Here is a 17,532-nt window from a genome sequence, read left to right as displayed (position 1 = left end):
TTATATGTGTATTACACCAACTTGTGACACGTGACATGCTTCATTGGCTATCCAATAATTTAAGTAGTAAGAAGCAAATAAATTCTTAAGGCTCATATGTCCCACCTGATTTTCTAACAACTTTTCATTCAAAACAATTGAAAATATCAAGACAATGCTGTTAGACACCCAGATCTTTCAGTCCAAAAAAGATATCAACTGCGTTTCTACACAAATCATTAACAATGAGTCATTAACATAATGCTGATTTTGCACAAACTAGAAGATAAAGATGAGAAATGTGAACATTCAGAAAGCAAAGGAAAAATGCAGGTTACTCAGAAATCAAGCAACTGGCAAGAGATGAGGAAATTACAAATTATGAAACTTGGTATTGCTAATATGGTCATGTTTCTGTAAAAGAATTACAGCAACTAAGGTTCTGTTTTAGTTGAGAAACATTTTGAAAATTACTTGACGGCAAACAAAAGACCTCTTGCTAAAATAAAGCAGACACCGTGAGAAGGTGAAAGAAGCCCTGGCAGGAAATAACGTATCATCAGTGGTCTCCATATATTTACTAGGAGATACTATGGTAAAATATGTTCATCACTGATCAGCCAGACTTACACATATAAAGATAATGGATCTTCCTGTATGGAAAAATATATAAAATATGAAGAAGGTAGCCAGTTGTCTAAAGAGGAATTGTGCATAGCACATGGAAAGCAGTTAACACCAATATATGAGCTTTTGCTCTCTTTCTAGGAGTACACACACACACACACACACACACACACACACACACACACACACACACACACACACACACTTTCTCTGTGTGTGTGTTTTGTACTCCTACTAAAAAAGAACAAGAGCTACAAAGTGTTAAACTGCTTTCTATTACGTAAGTGGTAAGTGGTTGTCTTTCACTTATTGTAAATATTCATATAAAGATATATTTGTTTCAGAAAGGATAGCTCACAAGTTACTTACTTTTCTCTTTCACCTTTTACAGCTCTAGTAATTTTCAACATTCCTGGCAGGTTCCCACATAATAATAACTGAATACAGCTTTTGGCACTTTAGAGCATCATTAGTGATTGGAAAGTCTGACAACAAATATTATTCATTGACAAGAAAAAATTAAAGAATAGCTCAGCTGAACTTACCATCGTCACTATCAGAGTCAGCGACGATGATTCTCTTCCGTTTCTTGACTGACTTTTCACTGTTATCATTGCCTTTTTCTTTCTTTTTATTTGGTTTCTTGCTTTTATTTGACTTGGTATCAACAACTTTTTTTGACTTCATGTTTACTTCTTCAGAATCCATTTTATCCTCTGAAATCTTTCTTCTTTTACTTGAAGTTGATTCTTGCTCTGACATGTCAGGAACTGACTTACGCTTCTTTTCTGGAGGACTGTCATTCCCTTTAGGTGATGGGCAATGGCCATTCTCCTCACTTTTTGGCTTCTCTCCATCAGATGCTGCTTCTTTCGTTTGGTTTTTAAGAAGTTTTTCAGTGTTAGAGTTTGTTTCTCCAACATTTTTATTGAAAAATGTTGCAATGCCTCCACTCTTTCCCTTTGCAACAGATTTTGCAGGTGCCTTTGACTGAAATAATACAGATTCTTTTATACACACACTAAAAACATATGAGCATCATGAAGAGGAAACAATAATTTACAAGGACATAACAACTGGACAAGCTTTACTCTGGCAAAGAGAAAGGAGCTGCAGCAGAAAACATATGAGTACTTAGTTAAAGCTCTCAAAAAGTGCCGGACTGATGCTCCACTACTGTATTCATTGCAATAACCAATATATGAAGAAAACAGCAAATTCTCATTTACTTAATATGAGACATGACTTAAGAAAACTATAAAGTGCTTTTCAAAACTAAATATCAGAGCTGCACATCTAGCCAAGTTTGGCAGCTATCAAATCAGCCAAGGCATACTGACTGCTTATCAGAGGTTTTTCTAAATCACTAGAGAGAAAAGAAATGATTGTTATTTTAATTTAACTCTGAGTGTCTTTTTCATTAAGAAAAGGAAATTTAACAATGAAAAGTCCAGGATAGAATAAGAGTTATACTTCTGAGAAGGACTTCGTCTGAAAGCTTAAATATATCTAGTATTCTTTTTTGTCATGCCTGCCTGTGAATAATCGCCTCGTCTACATGGCAAGTAGCAATCTATTGTTATTCAAAAAGATATTGTATATAAGGCAAAAGCTCAAATATTTTCTCTTCAATTTACGTCATTTTGGACACTATTTGAACTGATTTTTTTCTTTACATACTCTGACATGTACCTATTTTACTGTTTTTAACAGTTTTAAATGAAACAAAATGTAAAAATACTTACACCTTCAGATGACTTCTGGGCCTTGCTACCTCGAGCTGCAAACATTGCAGCAATACTTCCCGGTTTTGGACCATTTTTTACAACTGCACTGTTACCTTCTACAGTTTTTTCTGCTGTGTCTGCTTCACCATTGGTTACATGCTTGTTGGAATTGTCTGTCTGAAAAACCACACACACAATATGATCAATGGAAAAGTTCTAATTCACTAAGTGTATAACAAAGTACTTAAATATTTACAGAATACGCTGAAACACATAAAGAATGAACAAATGTCTCATTCAGCACATTTATTACTGTATGTTTGTGTGTTTGGATATTATGGGTGCCCAATAGTGGAGTCATCAGTGCCCTTACACTTATTAAAACACACAAATGTAAAGATGAACTAAAATTGTTGTTCACGTATGCACACAAAATGATCACAAAGTCACTATCTCACTAAGGTGGTTCCTCAAAAAGCACTGCTTATTAATATATATCGAAAGTGGGCACACATTAGTATATTAATGATGGCAGATTACTAAATAATTGCTTTCTCACTTTCTCAAGAAGCAAGAGGTAACTGTCAGCTTTACAGCAATAGGTCATTTGAACAGCAAATTGGATTTCACAGTCAGTCTTCAGGGGGAAAAAGGGATACTTCCAGCCACACACAGTGAGATTGGCATGGGCAGCTATAGGTAACACACACAGATACAAAAATCATCAATAATCTGAACTGCATTTTATGTCTCAAGTCTAGATCAGGGATAGCACCAGTCAAGGCGGTGTCTCTAATGCTCATCAGTGGCAATACGTCAGTTGTGCATAGCCCATGAGAGGCAAGAAAAGAGCACAGCTTAAATTACTGCAAGCGAAACGAGCAGTAATTACATATACGTGAAAACCTTGTATTCTAGGTGCTCTGCAGATTATAAGTATTTCTTGTTAACACCATTTGATGCAAGAAAAATATTTAATGGTAGACCAGTGACACTACAGCGTTCTCTGGCCTGAAGTCGAACTGTGTGTGTGTGTGTGTGTGTGTGTGTGTGTGTGTGTGTGTGTGTGTGTGTGTGTGTGTGTGGATCTTATGGGTGCCCAACAGCGGAGTCATCAGTGCCCTTACACTTACTAAAACAAACAAATGTGGAGATGAACTAAAATTGTTGTACACACATGCACTCGAAATGATCACACAGTCACTATCTCATATGCGCTCTCACATGCACTAAAACCAGTTAGGAGGGAAGATGGCTAATCAAGAAATTAAAACACAAAGAAAACAAAACACAGACGAGCTAAATCACAGGGATATGACTGGCTGACCACTTGCAAAAAACTTGGGTGAGCCAGCTACCATATTGACAAATTAAAAACATCTCTATAAAATAATCTTGTCAAAAATGTGGAACAATTAACAAAACTGTAAAACTCGAACCACACATTCATTTGATCATTACATAAAATAGACTATGTATCTATCAGCAAATTCGTCGCAGTCCACTGGTCGACAAATACAATGCAGTTCAATAAACTGTGGCGCGCCGTGATCTGCATGCCACAAGCGCCACACATTCGATGGTGCTCTTGCTGGAGTAAGAATCCATGCGTCATAGGGGCTGATTGTATATATAAAGTAGAATTAAGTTACTAACTATAGATCTAAATGAGTGCACTGTCAAACAGCTATTTCAGTGTTTTTACTTCAGTATACATAAAAGGTAAGTCCTAGTAGACTATAGGCCCTCAACAGGCAAATGGATTAAGACTTCAATGTTGTTTATCTTAAGTCAAACTGCAGCCTAGTTTTTCTAAACCAACTACTCATCTTATCAGGAATGTGACCCAACACTAATTACGAGGTTGTACACCAAGAAACAGCATGCACAAATGAACAAACTAGGACTAGAGACTGGGTCACATGAGAAATGAGCAAGCAAAAAGAAAAAGATTCATCTATGATTTTACCATATTGGTGACACATTTCTGAAAAAAATGCATTGTATGTTTCAAAACACTAGGCTGGGAATTGGCTTGAAGACAGAGGACACTGTAGAATAATGCTTTATCTGCAACACATATAAGAGCCAGGCATATAACATATCCAGAGCATATACAGTATATATAGTGACTATGTTAGTGGTGTTGAGAAACAGCTCAAATCGTTAAAATTGAACAAAGCTCGAGGGCCCAATGGAATCCCTATCAGATTCTACATTGAATTTGTGGCTGAGTTAGCCCCTCTTCCAAACATTGTCTATCGCAAATCCCTTGAACAAAAAACCGTGCACAGTAGTTGGAAGAAAGCACAGGTCACACAAGTCTACAAGAAGGATAACAACCGTTATTTACAAAACTATCATCCAACATTCTTGACACAGATTTGTTTTAGAATCTTAGAGTTCAAACACAATGATGTATCTTGAACAGAATAGCCTCTTCTCCACCAACCAGCATGGATTTTGAAAACATTAACTATGTGAAACCCAACTCACACTTTTCTCACATGACAAAACGGAAAGCATTGGATCAAGGGAGTCAGGTAGATGCAGTATTTCTTGATTTACAAAAAGCATTTGACCCACAACAAATAGGACTAACTGCAGACACTGAATGTATACAGAGAAGGGCAGGACAAATGGTCACAAGTTTGTTTGACCCTTGGGACAGCGTTGCAAAAATAATCTTGAAGATAGGCATAAACTACCCTGAGAAAGCCTACATACAAAGTTTCAAGAACCAGCTTTAAATTATAACTCTAGGTGTATATACTGTGATGCCCTATGTATCATTCTCATAGGGATCATGAGGACAAGGTTAAATTAATTACAGCATGCACAGAGGCAATCAATTAATCAATCATTCTTCCCATGTTCCATATGTGAATGAAACAGGAAGAAACCCTAATAACTGTTATAATGGGATGTACTCTTTGCCATGCACTTCACAATGGTTTGCGGAGTATAGATGTATAAGTCGGTGCGATAAATTTGGGCAAATGAGGAGAACCTTCAAGGTGAAGTTTAGAGAACATATTAATGTTACTGAATCCAATCCTTCAGCATTTACTGCTCATTTAAGAGAATGTGAGCATTTGTTAATGACAGCACTAAAAACATCATCATTCTTCACAAGGCAGAAAAATGTAAATTACTGAACATGCAGGAAGAAATTGAGTTATACACCCACATGATGAGACATCCTGACAACAGCTTTCATGAAAGACAGTTACAAAATAAGATGTACATACAGGATGTGAAGTGTCTTAACCAAATAGGTTCAGCTTGGAGTATCCTCCATTCCCTGTGTGTAAAATTGACTAATTTGACATGAAACATTGACTCACCACTACATCAAGGTCCAAGATGACAACTCCTTATATGACAGACCTATATTTTGCACTATGTCCAACTTACTCAATATGTTTATAATAGAGGGAAACATTCCACGTGGGAAAAATATATCTGAAATCAAAGATGATGTAACTTACCAAACGGAAACATTGGTATGTTGATAGACACACAAATAAACACACAAACGCTTTCGTTTGGTAAGTTACATCATCTTTGTTTTTAGATATATTACTCCATATGTTGTTTGAGACAGGTAACATCAGTTTTTCTCTCTTCATTACACACTGACATACTGCACTGCACTAACGAACGGACTGGCATATAGTTCAAGTATGGAGGATGGTAAGCAGCAGCGCTACTTCCTCAGGATGGTGAAGTAGTCGATAGCGGCCTGATCTTCTGGGGCAGGCTTCTTCCTGCCTGAGCACTGCTCTTCCTTCACCCACCTCTCCAAGATGTGAGATGTGTTCCCAGTCCCGAAGGGGGCGAAGGGGGGGGGGGGGGGGGGGGGAGTGAAGATAAGTGGGCGTTGATGATTTGCAGTTTGCAGGTCTTTCTGAGACAACACTTCTTTCAACAAGCTACGAATGTGGCTGAGGTCATATGGACAGTGGGAAAGGGGACGCTTGGGCATGTCCACTGGCACGAAGGGGTATGGATTGTCCCAGTAGGGGTACGATCATTTCTGAGACACACTGCAATCTGCTTCAGGAAGGGCTGTATGCTGTGCTCGTCTGGGAGTGGCCGGCAATAGGGCAGTTCTTTCTCCTCTGACTCTTCCTAGTCATGTGCGGAAGCAGTTGGCATCTCTTCCTCAGCTCACAAGTCTGCCTCCACAGCGGGAGGGAGAGCACGCGACTCCACATCTATCAACAGATGCTCTGCCTCCCACATTTCTGCAGGGGGTGGGGCTGTGGACATATGCGTGGCGGCATCCACCCCTTCCGGCCACCTCACAGGGGTGGTGGCAGCAGGGACATATGTCTTCTTCAGCACTCGCAGTTCTTCACACAGCTGCTGGAGCTAGCGATGAACAGCTGTGAGTTCCTCTTTCATTGTGTCCCTATAAACGGCAAAGGTGGCTTGGTAGAAAGCCAGGGCATCATTGGTGGCACAGGCCACTTCTCCACTTCCTGGAGCGAGGGGGGAGCTGTCTTGTCACCAGACACCGCCACAGGGCGTGTCGTGGCAATTCAGACTTCGGTGTACCTTCAAGAGCAGCTGCAGCTGCGCGCAAATTTGTGGCGTGGGTACCTGGCAGCCACACCACATGGCTTGGAGCAGCTGCGTGTGTCATGTGCCTCCGCGAACTTAAAGCATGAAACAGTGCCTTTGCATGTTTTGGCAACATGCCCCACCTGCTGACATTTGTAACACTGCAACAAGGTGCGGCTTCTGCCTCAGCTGTGGTGCTTCCCCACAACCTCTATGAGGACTTCAACTGCAGCAGCCAGCCTGCTTCCCTTACTGCATCTGACTATTGTTTGGCTGGTGACGTAGGCGAGTGACGATAACAAAGGGAGTTGCAGCGAGTCGAACAGTCGAGTGCGTGTACACTGACATACTGTATATGTTCTGCCGTTATATACTAATTGTCCAAACACTGTATTTAATATATTCATGACTGCATGGTACAGATGTATCTAGATATGATCCCTGAGATGAAAACAGACCTGTAATACAGACTATTTGGCCTATCCATCCGCTTCTGTGATAGTAGAGTCCAATGTTCCTAGGAAATGCCACAGTTTAACACAGTGGTTCCCAACCTTCCTGAAACCATTACTCCTGAGGGCAATCAAATAATAGTGAGTTTCCTCCAAACCCCTCCCCCAATCATCATCAACATTAACAGCCAACAAACAATTTCATTTTCAAAATGACAAAAAATAAATGGAATTACGCTTTTGTACATGTCCTGTTACACCACAAACTAATGAGTCAATGAGAGAACTAATACAGCTTATTTTTAACAGCATTTTCTAGAATGAAGTAATTCTCAGTGCATTCCAAATGTTACATAAAACTACTTCTCAGAAAAGAAAGCTAATTATCTGCATTGAGGGTAGACACTCCTTAGAAAACTTGCTTTCTTTGCACCACTCCTCTCTCTAGCAACACTTGTTTCACCCACATCCTGCACCCCCATTTAAAATCAGTCAAATCACAATACGTCCACTATACTTACGTCTACTGTTAGTAAATCACATCTCCCTCCAAACTTTCCTCACACGGTATAGCCACTGCTTCCCTGTAACTCCAGCTGCTTCTACCATTTCTGTTGACACCTCACCTACATGCGGTGCCTTCCCTCCTCTCATACTTTCCAGTGCTAATTCTACTTCTGCCCAAGTCAAATCCTTTCCAGTATCTTTTCTTTGGTTTTACCCATCTCTTCATTTGGTCTCTGGATTTAAAAGGGCATGCAGGTGCTCTTTCCAAAATACTTAAATTTTTTTTAATGATCATTTACTTCTTTCTCGTTTACATCCATTATTGTGCAGCTTTCTTCCACACATTTTCTCTCTGTCTTCACCACCCATACAGTGCAGCCCTATTGCCTTTGCTGTTTTCCTTCATCACACCAGTCCATTTGACCATCAACTTCCTCCTTGCCTCTGCTACTTTCGTCTTGGTATTATATTCATTCTTTGCATCCTGTTTTCTTTGCTAAAACTACACCCTACATGGGCTGTTTGTTTCCTGTAGTGCTCCTTTAACTCTCTAACTCCACTGAAGTATTGGACTTTTAAGGTTTCTTGTTACTCAAAAAACAAATTGCAGCATCACAATTTTTTGTCTTAACTTCTATTCCTATTCACTGGTCCGTATTCACTTACAAGTATCTTACTCCCTAAAATTTCCTGATACTTTACTCTGGTTTCTTCTTTCAGTTTTCAGACATTTATTTTCGCCTCTCCTATTCCCATTAAGGAAAGTGCCTAATTTTGCTTCTTTAAAATCAATGGAAACAATTAGAAAGATTTTACAAAAGCACATACAAAATACTCAATATTACTGCATTTATCCCAGTAATATTTTAAAACTTCCATTCTCTTTTCTGCAGACTAATCAGCTAATCTGCTGTTTTTTTCCTGCGCAACTACCATGTTGGAGAGAATAGATACATAATGCAAATGATTTTGTTCTCTAATGCATTCATCAGTATAATAACTCATTATCTCCTACAGAACATACCCTATTGAACAATAATGCATGTGATACTGGTAAGATGCCATGTACAGGGAAGAGAAAGACACCATCCACACTGCCAAATAATACAACATGTTATTGTAGTTAACAACCAGATTCAAATGGATATGTTACATCATGTTTATATTCAAGTTTAAGAGAAAGTTACAAATGATGGAACTTGTTTCAAACAAATTTTCATTAGGTAATTCTTGTATTTATGATGCTGCATTAGATGCTGCACAGTTATAGAACTAGATGCTTTACATTGACCTTAACAGAAGAAACTGAACAGTTGACATTGCACCATGAAGACATGATTTTTCCCAAGTAGACAGTTGCCTGATGACAAAGTCATCTAAGGCAGGTACTACTTTTGTTGTTTTAGTGCCATGTGGACTGTTTAGTAATACAAAACTGCTGTTTTTATTTAACCAATATGCTCAAAACAACAGAAATGCCACACATAATAAGTGTCTATATCTGCAAATTTATTGGGGTACAAATTCAATAAAGATGGAAATTGATAGTCTGAAGGCAATTTTCTGTGATCTTAGATTGGAAATAAAGAAACAAATTCAATAAAAGGTAGTAAGGTCTCATGCAGGAATTATCCAATCAATTATTTTAACAAACAGTAACTTTTATTATACTGTGCATTTTAAAAACCTCACATTACTGTTAGCACAGTGACAGTGATGGGACACAGTAACTGTTAGGAACTAATGGAAATGTATATTTGTTTTTGTATTAATCGTTTTTCTCTGCAAACTTGAGCATCCTCAGATATTCAATGCCTGAAGGCAACAAGTCAAAATCTCAGAGTAATTTTAGCATCATCGTCAGGCAATAAGTGTTTGACAATGGTTCTGAGAATAGCTGTGAACTTTCAGCATGTTACTGTTGGGTGATGAGTATCTGAAGAGGCTCCCATTACCAAAGCAAAACTAATAAGAAAAAAGCAAATAATATGACTTGGTTTTTTTTATATTAATACTGTTACCTTCTTTACAGTTAGTCTGCATTATAATTCAATTGTCACTATTATCCGAATGATTTGAACCAACTGTCATTAAATCTACAATATGGCCTACATACATTTCCTGCCAAAGTCCTCTGAAGCTTTCCAGTGCGCAGCACACAGTCTACTAGGCAGAAGGAGATATACAGTCATTTGCTTCATGTATGTTTTCCTGGCACATGGTCTTCAATCTGTGCCCAAACTAATTTGATAGTATCCACATTCAGCTGCATGTAAGTCAAGTTGGTATGTTTTTAGAGGGAGTTGTTTAAAGTAATGAGCTTCAGAAGTTGGCATAGGTCTAGCTTGTATTTTGGGGAATGTTTTATTCTACACATTAAAGCCAATTCATAATTTCAACTTTTCTGGTGTTTGCAATTCATGAAAATGGTAGAATTCATTTCAAAGTGATAGCGACTGCTGTTTTTCTTAACCTAAATACAAGTTTAATCCCATGAATGTGAAAAGAGGAAGAAATAAAACACAGAACAAGTTTCCGAAAACCTTCCCTACAGAAAGTTGAAAATTGTCAGTAGCTTCACTCATTATCCCAGAATGATTCTGGTGACCCATGTTCCATCAAAATAACACATTTTTTAATTATCTTGTTCCCTTATCTCACGTATTTTTCTCAGCAATGGGGCTTGTGCTGCAACTACAACACTTTGCTACATTTTTTCCCCATTATCATTATTTTTATTTTGTTCACAATCACTAGCTTCGAAATTCATTCCATTCCCAAAGCACTACCTCAATACCCAAGTTTCTCAAGTTGTGTTTTTACAAGTTTATGTAATGTTTCACACAACACACTTTCTTATGATTTGAGTGCTTTCCTGGCAACAGAAAATTAATGTTCCCAATTTTCTACAGCTTTGATAATTTCATTTACAATCTATTATACAATTCTCTTGATGACGTTGCATGCTTCTACAGTCCATTTTTAACTTCAAAAAAATCAACAACAGAAGTCCTGCTTTCAGATTCACATTACAGAAAGTCTGTGAACACAGTGAATAAACCCACTTGCCTGACTGTGAAGCACTTCATATTCATTGCCATATTTATATATAGATCACACTTGAGTGCTTGCAGACACAGATTCACAGCTATAGCATTACACAAAATATCACTGACAGTTTAGCTCCAACAAATAATGTCATTGCTCTGTGAGTGAAACTGTGGCCTGCAACAGCACAGTCTGAAGGAGAGCAGCTATCACCCTCTAGTGCAGCTAATGCCAATGTGATTGGAAGGAGACTTAAGACTTATTGACTGATACTGATCAATAGAGGAGGACACACAAAATGGCTTCAACTAGGTCACCTTCCAACATGACATGAACAAGAATTTATAGCTACTAGCTCTATGGACAAAGACATAGTCACAAATTTTCGCGAACTGCTAGGAGGGAGGATCCAGAACAGCATGCTAAAAATCCCAAGCAGTGGGGTGTGAGCGTTGGGGTAGGTGCAGAATGGGGATGCAGACGTTTTAAGGTCACTTTATGTTTTTCTCGAAATGATTTGAAAACTGTGGCTTCTAGTGAAAAATGTTTCACAGTACAAAACTAAACTACATTTAAATTTTATTTTTTTCTCCTGCTGAGACTAGTGGTTTATGCACTGTAGGGGATGGAAAATTGCAGATTATTAAAAATATTGTTCTAACAGTATAAGATTAATGTCTTTAAATGCAGGAAGTTAAAAACAAATATTAAATGTGTGTACCACATCTAAGTGCAGTAGATTCTTATTAAGGGATAAACAGTTTTCCATGGTGTGACTTCTTATTAGAAGTTTTCCATGGGTTTAATAGGGTGGAAGGGGGAGGTGTGTGGGGTAGAATCACTAAGAAAGGTAGGTAACCGGATTGTGTTCAAGCACTTCCCTCCTTCATAACTTTGCAAATCTATGAGTACATCATTCCCTCCCAGGCTGTATACGCAGACAAGGACAAAAAATTCCTAGATATTTCCTGGGTTTCCCGGTTAAAAACACACATTCTCCCAGATGAAAATACACTTTTTCCGTATTAAGTGACAGCATACTTTTCCTTGGAACTGTAAAACTTATAAACACTTTCAATGGTTATGGTTTTATACACCAGCACAGAATTTCCCACCACTTAAGAAAACTAAACTCAGGGGAAAAAACACGTTTTGAAAAGATGTCTGATGTGCAGCAACATGAACACTGCATATTTTCAAATTACAAAAGTATAAATTCGAATTCACCAAACACTGCATGTTACTTTCCGAAGCACTGAAATCAAGTTGTGATGTGCTTTTGTAAGCCAGTCATAGCTCATGTCACGTGACCTCACCAGCCGTTGACAGCAGATATTCAGAGCATAGGACATGCGATGTAGTCCGCCAATATCAACATAACTATTAAGTAGCGCAAACACACAAATGGGAAAAGTTAATGGTTTAAATTAATATACATAGTGTTGCCACAAGAAAAGAAAAAGTTTTCACATATAATGTTGATCTTTTTGTGCATGTTACACGTTAAGATACATCACACAAATGTGCCAGTAAAATTTTTAACAAGATGTAAATGTCTGATCTGAGCTCGAAGTTATTCTAAATGGCTGTACTCAAAATAGTTGATTTTTAAATGAGAGTCAAACGCTCTGTGATTTAAGAAATTCACAGTATAGTTTCGCACACAGTTCATCTTGCATAAAAGTAAATTTACTTTGAAAGTAACGCCTTTCAAACAACTATCTGTAATATTTTCTTGTGACCTGTTAGTAATAGGTTCATTTCAGCAATTGCCAGATAGCACCAGATAACAGTTGTCACCACGCTTGAAAGGCTACAACAATGCAGGAAGCCCTTACATTCGTACGTGTAAAACATTAAAAGATCTTACATTACGTCACAAAAGAAACATGATATTAGAGGATACTTCAAGAGCACTGGAATTTTGTGAACCATACTAAAATGCATAATTCGGATTAAATGCACATTCGTATGTCCAGATTCGGATGTAAGTTTTTTTGGAGTACCAGTACTATATTATCTCATGTTTGGTTCTTTAATATGGCATATTGCCATACATGTTAGAAGATGAAAACGTGCACTTGAAATACAGTGAACAGTTCAAACTAGCCAATAGTGTGGAATTAAACATTTCATTTGAAACAAATTGACTGCCTGCAAAGAAAATATTAATAAGAGCCAAATGTCTTTAGCAAATCAACAAAAATAACTTCATTGTTCTGTAAGGCGAGTAATGCTTAACTGTCAGAAAGGTGGAAATAAAATAAAATCTTAAACTAGTAACACATTTTAGCCTTCCAAATCATGTGCATGTATTTTAATTCACTTGACAGCTCCTGACCACAGAAATCTGTTTTGTTTTCATTTGATATGAGAGCAATAAATGAATAGGAAACAGCACATCAATTAATGTAAACATGGGTCACGTGGAGACTACCCACCTCTCCGCTTCAACTCAGACAGCTCTGTGCATCAGGCCCGGATCTACCGGGGCAATACTTGTGCCCCCCTCCATCAAGCGTTTGAAGTTCAACACCAAAAATTAAAAAAAAAAAGACTTTTCAAAAATATGTTCACTTTGTAGCGCACATCTTTCTGAAGAGTCTGACACATAAAACATATGTTTTGGAAGAAATATAAGTTATGTTACTTGGTCTTAAGTGTGCCAAAGTGCAGTGCCATGTCTTTGCTCTGTGCAATTCAAACATGTAATATTTTGTAATGGATGCCATCAAACTATATTCAGGACAGTGGAAATCAAAATGTCTTGGGGTGCCTCTTTTGCCCCCAGTCAGCCAGTTTGACATTCTGCCCCCTCTTTTTCAAAGATGATGTGACTTACCAAACAAAAGCACTGGCAGGTCGATAGACACACAAACATACACACAAAATTCAAGCTTTTGCAACCAACGGGATGTGGGTTTTAAGGGAGAGGGTAAGGAGTCATTCCAATCCCGGGAGTGGAAAGACTTACCTTAAGGGCAAAAAAGGGCAGGTACACACACACACACACACACACACACACACACACACACACACACACACACACACACACACACATATATATTAAAAGGAAAGCGCCGGTAGACAGGCACAATAAAATAACACACAAACACACACAAAAAATTTCTAGCTTTCACAACCAATGGCTGCTTCATCCCATGTGGAAGTTTATATATATATATATATATATATATATATATATATATATATATATATATGCCCTTACTCTTTGCCTTTAAATATGTCTGCTTGTGTCTGTGTATGTGTGTGTGTGTGTGTGTGTGTGTGTGTGTGTGTGTGGGCGCGCGCGCGAGTGTACACCTGTCCTTTTTCCCCCCAAGGGAAGTCTTTCCGCTCCCGGGATTGGAATGACTCCTTACCCTCTCCCTTAAAACCCACATCCTTTCGTCTTTCCCTCTCCTTCCCTCTTTCCTGAAGAAGCAACCATCGGTTGCGAAAGCTAGTAATTCTGAGTGTGTGTTTTGTTCATTGTGCCTGTCTGCCGGCGCTTTCCCACTTGGTAAGTCTTGGAATCTTTGTTTTAATATATTCCAAGACTTACCAAATGGGAAAGTGCCGGTAGACAGGCACAATAAAGTAACACACAAAATTTCTAGCTTTCGCAAGCAACGGTTGCTTCTTCAGGAAAGAGGGAAAGACGAAACGATGTGGGTTTTAAGGGAGAGGGTAAGGAGTCATTCCAATCCCGGGAGCGGAAAGACTTCCCTTAGGGGGAAAAAAGGACAGGTGTACATGAGGAAGTATTGAATAGGATTGGGGAGAAGAGAAGTTTGTGGCACAACTTGACCAGAAGAAAGGATCGGTTGGTAGGACATGTTCTGAGGCATCAAGGGATCACCAATTTAGTATTGGAGGGCAGCGTGGAGGGTAAAAATCGTAGAGGGAGACCAAGAGATGACTACACTAAGCAGATTCAGAAGGATGTAGGTTGCAGTAGGTACTGGGAGATGAAGAAGCTTGCATTAGATAGAGTAGCATGGAGAGCTGCATCCAACCAGTCTCAGGACTGAAGACCACAACAATTTGTGTCTGTGTATGTGCGGATGGATATGTGTGTGCGTGAGTGTACACCTGTCCTTTTTTCCCCCTAAGGGAAGTCTTTCCGCTCCCGGGATTGGAATGACTCCTTACCCTATCCCTTAAAACACACATCCTTTCGTCTTTCTCTCTCCTTCCCTCTTTCCTGAAGAAGCAACCATCGGTTGCGAAAGCTAGTAATTCTGTGTGTGTGTGTGTGTGTGTGTGTGTGTGTGTTGTTCATTGTGCCTGTCTGCCGGCGCTTTCCCGCTTGGTAAGTCTTGGAATCTTTGTTTTTAATATATTTTTCCCATGTGGAAGTTTCTTTCTATTACAATTAATACTGGGTGGGATTATTTGCAACCGGGAGAACAAGAACTCTTCAGAAAATTTGCACTCTCTGTTGCCTATTAGCTATAGCTTGCTGCTTTGTGCAATATAAAATTAAATATACGATACATAAAACCAGTAAAGACAAGAGACAAGCAAGACAGCAGGCATTTCTTCAATCATTAAGTCCTAGCATTTTTTTTTCTCATCTTGAACAGTTTTACGTGGCGTACTTTCCTTTCTGGTAAAGAATCTGTTACCTCACCAAAGTTCGTCAAACGTTTTGCTACATGAAAAAACGAAATGTCGTCGTTCAATATTCAAAAAACAGTAAATACAAATAGTACCCCAGACTGGTGTGGTATCTCAACGTCTTTATGTGTATTTTGTCACTGACTGCAAGACAAAATAGGCCTACCTCATATTGCAGCAATAGCAACACACACGAAATAAGAGAGAATGTTTTGGCACAAATGGTCACTTTTATAACACGACAGAATATAATTCACAAAGTACCAATAGCAAATGCCTATTAGGCCTACTGCAAGCAGAAAGTATTATTTTAGAAAACAGTTCCACATTCCATTCACAGACTCTAGCTTCTGAAGAATGTGATCGAAAAGTAGTAGTACAAAATTTTTATATAAATTTGGAATTGTCATATTCTTCCATAATTTGTGTGATGTCTCCATTTCTTCTACTTCCTCATTCTAACAAACAATCTTGTAACCACTAATTCTGTAACTATTCCTGCCAGTGTCAAAACTTATTCTCCAGTGAACTTCTCCAATTCTGCCACAATCACCAGTTTAGTTATCTGGTGTTTATTCTCCGATTAGGCGTTATTATGTGTTCGTCCAACGCGTTTTCCCCACTACTCCCAGAATAGAACTTTAGTAGCTACTAGCCAGAGAAAGTCCTGCTGGCCCTTACTAGTGTAGCGGAGTGGCGGAAAATTTTCTGTCAAAATTTCATTTTCTTGGATACACCAAGAAGATAATATGTAACATTTCTTATATGTTACTCCTGTTAGTCATTTATTTTAACTCTGGTAGCCTGAATCTATGGATTTTGCTAGTAATTATAACAATCCTGATCATTCGCAAACCCAGTCAACCACATAAACAGCAATTGGCATTCACCCATTCGGCTTTATTCCACTTATATTTTATAGCACCATTCCCTTTTGTCTGCAGGAAACTTGAATTCTAGAAGCGGCAGGAATTCCTGTGGCAGAGATATCACATACACTGTGCATACATTCAAAAATCAACTTATTAATTTAGAAATCAACTTAGAATTTGTTCAAAAACCAACAAGGATAGGTTTCAAAATCATACGTATAATCAATACCTACATGCGCTGCATGCTAGGCGCTTTGTGAAACTAAGTCTTTTTCTTCAAGAATACGAAATTGGCGCCCGGGAAGGATACCCCAGTTTGCCCCCCCGCCCCCTAGATCCTGGTATGAATCTGGCAGCTTAGGTGTGCCAGTAAAGTTTTTCCAAATACCGCCTGGCTGCTTGCTGCTATTGCTTATACAGCTAACTGCCACATGTCCGTAGCCAGAAGCCTGAGAAGGTACAACTCATACGTGACTCAACCACACATGCGCATGAGCTAACTCGCAGCTGCTCAGACCAATCTAATATAAGAAGTTGTGACGTCGCGTTCATCGGAGGCAATTTGTTATTCTACAGTAGTGAGATGCAGTAATAGCTGTTAGAGTATTAGTTCTTACCATTCAAAGTTACAAAAATTTAACTGGAAACTAAAACAACGGAAAAATTCCCTGGTTTTTCCCGGTTTATATACATCCTGCCTCCTTTTTCTACCCCATTACGTCACAAAAAGCAACTACAGGATATTTCACAAGGTTATGCAAATCTTCCCAGGCATGTCGTCTGAATAACTGGTGAAGAGGGAGAATTATTTTTTACAAAGTGAGTTAACACTGCATGGAAGACATATGAGTTATTAATAATACTAATGCAAGTAATACATATGAACAGAATCTATGCACACTTTACACACTGTTCTACCAAAACGCTGCTGCACTTCTCTCACCATTAATTGTGTTACTGATAGACTGCATAAATCTTTTATATTCAGGAATTTCTGGCACTTCTACAGTGGGCTGCACAGAGTGGAACCACTTACCACACATCCACAGCATATCTTCCAAGATGAGTGTGAATATATCTGATGGAATGGAACTGATGATGTAGGACAGTAATCTGCTGTAATGCAGT

General features: G+C 38.6%; 1 protein-coding gene across 1 annotated transcript in view; it reads right to left on the bottom strand.

The window, feature by feature from the left end:
- LOC126336959 (DNA polymerase delta subunit 3) overlaps nt 1-17,532 on the bottom strand; it is a 52,829-nt gene that overhangs the window by 20,606 nt on the left and 14,691 nt on the right. Inside the window, exons 5-6 of the mRNA XM_050001159.1 lie at nt 2,352-2,510; nt 1,152-1,596 (exon numbers count right to left, since the gene is read on the bottom strand). Coding sequence (XP_049857116.1) covers nt 1,152-1,596; nt 2,352-2,510 — 604 coding nt within the window. The remainder of the gene's footprint in view (nt 1-1,151; nt 1,597-2,351; nt 2,511-17,532) is intronic.

This window comes from Schistocerca gregaria, chromosome 2 (assembly GCF_023897955.1).
Source record: "Schistocerca gregaria isolate iqSchGreg1 chromosome 2, iqSchGreg1.2, whole genome shotgun sequence".
Taxonomy (NCBI): Eukaryota; Metazoa; Arthropoda; class Insecta; order Orthoptera; family Acrididae; genus Schistocerca; species Schistocerca gregaria.
Note: the sequence above shows the minus strand (reverse complement) of the source record. Positions and strands in the feature narration are given on the sequence as shown.